General features: G+C 34.1%; 1 protein-coding gene across 1 annotated transcript; it reads right to left on the reverse strand.

Annotated features, from left to right (window-relative positions):
- Positions 1-454: 454 nt before the first annotated feature.
- Positions 455-8,144, reverse strand: LOC127881518 (interferon-induced protein 44-like). The gene is made up of 7 exons (XM_052429432.1): positions 8,031-8,144; positions 4,978-5,504; positions 3,520-3,588; positions 3,067-3,266; positions 2,604-2,747; positions 2,215-2,386; positions 455-1,483 (listed from the first exon to the last, which is right to left on the reverse strand). The coding sequence occupies exons 2-7, from the start codon at positions 5,498-5,500 to the stop codon at positions 1,134-1,136; spliced, it is 1,458 nt and encodes a 485-aa protein (XP_052285392.1). The 5' UTR covers positions 5,501-5,504; positions 8,031-8,144; the 3' UTR covers positions 455-1,133.
- Between the last annotated feature and the right edge of the window lie 986 nt (positions 8,145-9,130).

Genomic DNA, 9,130 nt, shown 5'->3' on the forward strand with positions numbered 1-9,130 from the left:
TATTTATAGTGTGTATATCGTTATGTCATCTATTTTCGCGATGTACTTTCGATTTCACATCGCGAAATTTTATTACCGCATATACTGAAAATATGAACTTTTTTCAAGTTAGGTAATATGCCAGTCGTGATATTTTAATCAATATAAATTAATATTTGTAAAAAATACGATATTTTATAACTTTTTGTTTCGTCAGTCGCGGTTGACGGTCCCTTTAATATCGTTATCTACCATGACAACACTATTACACCTGTTTAATGTCTAAAACTTGTTTATACACAACAGTGCATACAGCACTGTAATTAAAATATAAATGGACTAGACGGTTACATTTCTCACAAGAATTGGCTGCAACAAAAACACTTCTTCAGCTATTTGTTTCTGTATAATATATACAATAACTAATTAAAAAGGTCTACATTCCAAACAAAGTTATTACACAACTAAGACCGTGTTCAGTATAACGCTTTTTATTTATCCCCATCTAACATCAGATGTGTGAGGAACGTATAATACCCAGTCTGTTTACACATGTTCTCAAGTAAGGTGGCTCAACAAATTGCATCTACATTTACAGTTTATACCTTCCTATAAAAGTGTTGATAATATTTATACATTTGTTTTTCGGGACAAGTTCCATATTAAATATATTTCATATTCAAAGTTTTATAACACAATACCTTTTGCTACTGCACTCTTAAAATGGTCACTGTTTCTTTCAATACAATAGCTATTGCTATTACGCTCTTAGCATGGTCACTTTTGCATGCAGTACACTAGCTATTGCTTTTGCGCTATTAACATGGACACAGCACGTTTTCTGCACTACAATAGTTATTGTGCTATTCAAATATTCGCTGTGCCCAGCCGTACAATAGCAATTGTTATTGCGATTTTCAAATGGACACTGTTTCCTATAGTAAATTTCTATTGCTATTGCGCTATTTAAACTGTCACAGTTTCGACACAAACAAAAAGACATAATTATTTCCGTGCATCGTCAGCTTTTTCAAGTGTTGGTTATATAATTAAAGCAGTATAGTGTAAAGGCATTCGTTCAATATATAACGTATTCAACATACAGACGCGTAAGCAAGCATGCATTATTTTGAAAGGTTACTATTTGTCGCTAGTTATTCTTTGACAAAGTCGCTGCTTTTCTCTGAGTTATCACCTTTTGCAAGCCTCTGAGAAGACAGTTTGAGCGCGCTCGTCTTCACCTGAAGGTTCTCAATGTAATCCTCTGCAAAGTGCAGTAGTTGACGCAGTGCAAGTAACGCCAGGATGCTGATGTTGTCATCAAGCTCCATCTCATTCTCGTAGTTCTTCACCGGAAATATGTTGTTTCTAGGCAACCCGAGAAGACCAGATACCTTGTCCACCGAGGACTCAATTTTCTTGCTGGTGAACACGTTGGAGATTTTACTAGCAACTTCTAGACAGACCAGGTCAACTTTGGTTAGAAGGACGGCCTGTGGAATTCCTAAAACCAAAGGTAAAAACAATTGAGCTCTTTAGACCTTAAAGGGATCTTTTCACGCTTTGGTAAATTGACAAAATTGAAAAAAGTTGTTTTAGATTCGCAAATTTTCGTTTTAGTTATGATATAAGTGAAGAAACAGTAATACTGAACATTTACCATGCTCTAATATAGCCATTATATGCATCTTTTGACGATTTTAAAACCTAAAAATTATAAAGCGTTGCAACGCGAAACGATTGAATAATTTGGAAAGTTCTGTTTTTGTCGTTAAATTGTGTGCAACTACGAAGATTGCTTATATAACGTATAAAATACGTCAAGTACGTGTACTCGGCGGAATAGCTCAGCAGGCTAGAGCGTTTTTACTTCAGAATTCTGGCAGGACTCCAGGGGTCACTGGTTCGAAACCTGCTCCGGGCAATGTTCTTTTCCTGTTTTTAATTTTATTCTTGATTTTTTACTGGAGCTTTTACGATCCAATGTTTACATTTATCAATATAAAGCATTTAATGAATAAGTTAAAAAATGCCAAAATCTGTGAAAAGGCCCCTTTAATCGAATACGATGCGTTTTTAGGTGAAGAGAGGTTCTTGTAATTTATTGAAATGTTAAAACGTTCAAATACTGGATAAATGTATACTATAACATATACCGGTACTACGGTACGATAATAAGGATATTTCGAAAACATTTTATGTAACCAGCAGCAAAATAATTGTCACACATTTTACCTTTGCGATTCACGATTCGTTGAAAACTGTTGATCTTTTTTACCAATTTCGGTGGAATGTCGTTAACAGTTGCACCATCGATCACAAAAAGAACGCAATGAATCTTTTCTGAAAGCTTTGGCTGTTGCACAAATCCGGGATTGTCTGGGCTAATTGGAGCGAGTGGGTTAAACTGTTAAGTATAATACAATTGTATATGCATATTATTTGCATAAACCATACTTAGACGTAGTCATTCTTACATAAGACATCGCATTCAAATTAAAATGTTCGTGTCGACTCATGGAAATTTCTTTGTCTACAGAGACCAACATAAAACAAACATACAACTGACAAAATGCTTGAGACGCTTTACTTATTATTATTTAGTTATAGAATTGAAATAATACTTCGTAAAACTCTGGAATGTTCCCTTCCAGCAAGTAGTTACATTCCACCATGTCAAATTCTTGAGTGAGTTGTATGCCACGTGTGTCACACAGCCGGAAATTCAACTTGGATCCAGAACACAATATCACGTCGAACGGAGTATACTGCAAAGAATGTATGGTAACTTTCACGTATTATTTGAAGTTAAAAACAGTGAGATTATGTAAAATTGACATTTGAATGAAACAATATCAAACCAAGTGAAAACTTAAACTTGATTTTTCTGATATAATGTTTTAAAGCAAGCCTGATTGTGTTTGTTTTCCACTGAGGTGTTTTCTAAGACATACTAAATGATACTTATATATAAACTTATGTTTTAGCATCTTTTGACTGGAGAAAGTGGTATACATTTTTTTCAATTTCAACACCCACAGTAGGTGCAAGGCATATGCCTCACGTTCACAGATATTGTTCACATACCGCAATAGTAATGCCTTGTGGTGCGACCCCACATGGAGCCCTTTGAGAGATACGACCCTTGAACACCGAGTTGATGGTGTTGTAGAAGCTTGACTTGCCTGTCCCCACTGGACCCAGCATTAGGATACGTACATCTGACTGTCCCAACTCCCCGGATGGTTTGAACGATACGATGTCCTCGGTAAGCTTTTCAAGAAACTTAAATCCGGACAATTTATATTTACAATAACAATAACATATAAGATAATTATAGGTTCATGGATCGTTTCCATCTTATAATAACTATAATGCACCCAAGATGGCATGTGCGTAATGTTTAATCCAATTTGAACGTAAATAATAGTGATTTCATACTTATAGAAGTTTCGGTTCGGTTCTACAAACAAATTGGGGTTTAGAAAGCTGAATACACATATATCAAAACAAGGCTGTAATATGGAATGATATTCACTCTTTCATTCCAATCAGGAGTTTTTCTCCAAGGTTGTGGTGGTGGTGTTGGAGTCTTCTTCCGCTGCCCATCTGTGCAAAATCATTGTATAACGAACATTACATACTTTTGACCTTAGATCACTGCCTTTACACTGGGCTTACATAATGGTAATAGCATTTTAATATCAACATATATTTAACCAAATGAAAATAATTTCATAGATCACTTGATTGTCTAAAAATATAGTAATTATAAAAAACTTTTACAAATATAACTTTATCACAAACGTTGAGAACATATTTTGAAGAAAATTTGTTGGTTTTGAATGAAAGTAATCATCGAAAATATGCCTACAATGCACATATTTTACAATTCATTGTAAAAGGTACTCAAACTCTTAACAACTAAAAAATTGTTTTGCTTAAGATTCTTACTAAAGTTAGTTGTGGATTTAAACCTTACAATTTTCCAGACAAATGTTTAAACTGTGATGATAACATATTTAGTATTAAAAATACACTGTCAACGTGCAAGTACATTTTGACGATAATGCATTAACCTAAAGGTAAATAAAACTCAATGAAACAACTTCCTGTGAACACTGGTTATGGTAATTACACTTTTGCACACATAATACATTGACATATTTTCACCCCCTGTACGTCGAGAATCCAAACTCAGTTGGATAATTCAAACTGAAGAAAAAAATGTCGGCCGAAACCGAAACTGAAAGGTAGGTGATTATTTTATCATTTCTGCTAATTTAGTAACTATAAGGACGTAATTTTTATACACATGTGATAATGAATGTCTGACACACACATGCGTTTTGAGTTTTGCAATGATTTAATAGTTTTCTAGTAAAAAACGATAAATAGGTCTTCGGAAATGCTAATTTTCATGAAATGCGACCTATGTGTTGAATTTTTTACACGGTAATTGACAAAAGAGCGAACGGAACTGAAACAGATTGGTCATTCTCCATCGACTTCCTAGTGTTAGTTTGGAATTATCCATACACTAGTTAGGTCATTATCCAATTTGTATATTCTTGTCCCCAAAAATACGAATACATTGCGTTTTCGAGCATTTACGCCAATCAATTTTTTTACATACATATATGAAAGGTTAATACATAAGTCCAAGCATTAAAACATTAAAAACATTCGATTATAATTGTTTTGGCCTAAAACTTTCGAAAATTTCATTTACTTTTTCCAGATTTTCAAACATGTTCATTTTATTTCGACGTAATTGTTTTTAATTGTTATGGGTTTAATAGCGCATTGTATCCGGCAAATAACATTTTATCAAAAAGAAAATTTTATTATGTCACAACTAAATTTAAATAAACGTGTTCTTAGAAATAAATGACTGGAATCTTTATTTCTGTCGCCATTTTTTTCTTTTTTGAATTATCCTACTCAATTGGATTATCGACGTACAGGGGGTGTATTTTGAACACAATACACGTTTACCTGTAACACTGTAAACCTCTAGCTCAGTGACGTTCATGGTGCCATTGTTGACTTGATCAGCAGTAACATCTTGGTTGTTGTAACTTTTAAAATTCATGTGACCATTTAAAGCGAAATAACCACCTGAGCTGTAAATTGTGTTTCTGAATGTAAACAGATCGTGTCCCTGACCAAAAGTAGGTCCATTAGATAAACCTCCAAACAACGTATACGTTTTATCATTAATAGGAAACTTCGTATACTTGTTAGAGCCTGAATACTTAAGTTGAAACAGGAAGGCGTTTGCATCTTGAATCCAAGCGTTATTACTGTTCCAGTGCGAACTGACATATCCCCCATAGACCGAGTCTTGTTGGTTGTACAGAACAGTAACGGTGGGTGCCTGGTTGTCACACTTCTGGTGGAATGTTGTAGGGTCACACCCATCCCTGGTTATCTTGTAGAGCATGGTGAAGATCTTGGGTCCTGTGCCAATCCAGGACTCCAGCTGATCCATGAACGTATCCGACAACAGTCCAGCCATTGTTCTTTGAATTTATATGAAATTGCGAAAACAAAATCAACATGACAGTAGTAAAAGGACATTTGTAAAGAAACTTAACGTCCATAGCATTTGAATTAACAAATGTGTTTGCAAAGTAGTGATCGCAAGCATTAACAGACTGGCTCAGTACGCAGAGCGCTGGGCTACAAATCAGTTGACTGCATTATCATGAAAATTCAATAGCTTAACTTAAGCAAAAATATTTTTACAAGATACTCATTACTTTCGCAAAACAATACCATACAACTAAAATAACAGTTTAATGGTGCATCATTGAGCAAGTGTGTTTGCTTCACCCTTAAAATGATTCATTTTTCAAATTTCAGAAAATGGTGAGCTATTTAAGAAAATAGATAGATAGATAGATAGATAGATAGATAGATAGATAGATAGATAGATAGATAGATAGATAGATAGATAGATAGATAGATAGATAGATAGATAGATAGATAGATAGATAGATAGATAGATAGATAGATAGATAGATAGATAGATAGATAGATAGATAGATAGATAGATAGATAGATAGATAGATAGATAGATAGATAGATAGATAGATAGATAGATAGATAGATAGATAGATAGATAGATAGATAGATAGATAGATAGATAGATAGATAGATAGATAGATAGATAGATAGATAGATAGATAGATAGATAGATAGATAGATAGATAGATAGATAGATAGATAGATAGATAGATAGATAGATAGATAGATAGATAGATAGATAGATAGATAGATAGATAGATAGATAGATAGATAGATAGATAGATAGATAGATAGATAGATAGATAGAAAGATAGCTAGATAGATAGATAGATTTATTCGGCATATACATGTCAAATAATAACATAAACAATTTATCACATTTTGCATAAGAACGAGATAAATTTAAAACAAACACATATACTGAGCACTAAAAATATCACAGATAGAATTGAAATCATGAGGTATACATGTGTGTTACATTTACAATACCTTAATACAATTTCTCAGATGCTTAAAACAAAATTAGATTAGAACAAACACATATATTTAGCATCACAGAATTAAAATTGACTCAATGAGATAAAAATTTGAGATACATTTACATACCTTAATAAAATTTACAATTTTCACAAAGAAGTTTAAACCAAATTCAGCTTAAGACAATCACATACATTGAACACAAAAATATCACAGATTAAATTGACTTCATATGGTATACAATTATAGGTACATTTACATTAGACTGTTTACTTAAAGTTTATTTTAGTCTGATATAAGGACATGTACTGCCAGGAAAGCCCTTAAAAGTCTTGCGACTTATTTCCAAAGGGGTCCTTTATATTACTGCTTCATACAGCACATAAACTAGATAGCAGCTAGCTATAGTCATATTATGTTAATGGTTATTGAATAATTTTATAATTTAGTTAGCATATCTAGAATTTGCAAAATGTATATATGCGTTCAACAATTTGAGCGAGCACATGATTATATGAACTCGTTACTTAACAAAGTCATGGGATATCTAAATACTTAAAAAAAAACAACACCGTCTGCCATGCTCATATCCTAAAGGTACTTGTTTAGAAAATGTTTTTTGACTTCTTTTTTGAATTTGAAGTGACTATTTATACATTGAATAGATTCTGGAAAAGCATTCCAGGTTAAAACACCATTATAATAAAAAGTTGAAGCTGTCGCTGATTTTATGACAGGAGCATAGAAATTACATTTGCTCTTTCGTGTGCAGTAGCTATGAACATCAGATTTCTTTATAAAGTTTTCTTTCATATACACTGGACATTTGTCATAAAAAATTGTATGTACATGATTTAGACTCAGTTGTTTAACTCTATCATTAAGTTTTAATATTCCTAGTTTGTGAAAATCTGAGCAGGTCAGTGTGGTTCTTGGTGGAACATTTAAAATGAATCGCACAACCTTGTTTTGTGTAATTTGTAATTTAGACGTAAGAGTTTTCCCCAAGTTATTATACCAGGCCGAACAAGCGTAGGCAAATAAGCATTGAGTTAGTGAATTACAGAGGGTTTTCCTAGTGTTAAAATCCAGTACACTGTTGTGTCTATACATGAACTTAAGTCTCGAGTTGACCTTACTGATGATGTCGTTTGCACATTTACTACCTGACAGGGTGTTATCTAGAACATGACCTAAATATTTCACCGATTTTTGAGACTTCATAGTTTGATTATTACATATGACTGAGAAATTTTTAATCTTTTTAATTTTCTGCTTACTTCCAAAAAGTATACATTCTGTTTTACCTATATGAAGAGACAACTTGTTGTCAACTAGCCAGTTATTGCAGTTTGCTAATTCACATCCTAACTTTTTACTTATGACATTTGGAAATGCAATATGATAATATAGGTGATATAGTTAAAACAATATATATTTCGAGTGTTTTAACAAAGAAGAGGGAACTTTAAAGCAATCTTCAACAGGACCTCCTAAATAAATATATCATGTCCAATACATATTCATGAAAAAATGCTTACCTTAATCAACACCTCGTACGGCTTTTACTTTCGTTTTCGTGCACATGCGCACTAATTCACTTCCCAATTCGTGTAGATATAACAATTGTTCCAATCGTGACACATCGACTATCTTCGGAATGCTCCGTAAGCACGATGTTTGTATCGGCCTATAAATCGTCTGCTGGTGCAGATTGCCTATCGGATGGCAAATTTCAAGCTTAAAGGATGTCGATAAAATACACTAGTTTAAACTTGTGTCAACACTTCAACACGTTAAAGACGACGTTTATAAATATTCACGTGTACGTTATCGTTTACCATTTATAATATGGAACAGTTTTTTAATAATACAGTTTATTTTAATAGCTTGTTGCAATAATCCAACTCCCAGCTACTGACCCTCCGGATCGCTGCGAGTTGCAACTCCCAACAGGCTTTTTTCATGTAAACCAGGGAACTATATAAACAAATGTCCCTGTGTAAACTCGCCGACTATTCCAGGCGGCATTTTAATCGGTAATTTGAGCCATATTTATAAACTATTGTCTGGCACAAATAAATAAACACAAAAATAATTTTATAGATCTTTGATCTATTATGTACGGAATACCGTTAGGACCAGTGCGACAATACGATGGCGACAATGCGATAGTACGATGATGACAATGCGACAGTGCGATGACAACAGTGCGATAGCACGATGGCGACAATGCGATAGTGTGATAATACGATGACGACAGTGCGACAATAGGATGACGACAGTCCGACAATACTATGGCTACAGTGCGATAGTACGATAGCGACAATGCGAGAACGCGATAGTACGATGGCGACCATGCGACAATACGATAACGACAGTGGTACAATACGATTGCGAGAATGCGATAGTACGATGGCATCAATGCGATGATACGATGGCGACAGTACGATATGACTATCGCATCGTCGTCATCGTACTATCGCACTGTCGCCATCGTATTGTCGCACTGTCGCATTGTCGTCATCGTACTATCGCGTTCTCACATTCTCGCCATCGTTCTATCGAATTGTCGCCATCGTATTGTCGCACTGGCGTCATCGTATTGTCGCCATTGTACTTTCGCGTTCTCGCATTCTCG

Source organism: Dreissena polymorpha, chromosome 5, assembly GCF_020536995.1.
Source record: "Dreissena polymorpha isolate Duluth1 chromosome 5, UMN_Dpol_1.0, whole genome shotgun sequence".
In the NCBI taxonomy this organism is placed as follows: Eukaryota; Metazoa; Mollusca; class Bivalvia; order Myida; family Dreissenidae; genus Dreissena; species Dreissena polymorpha.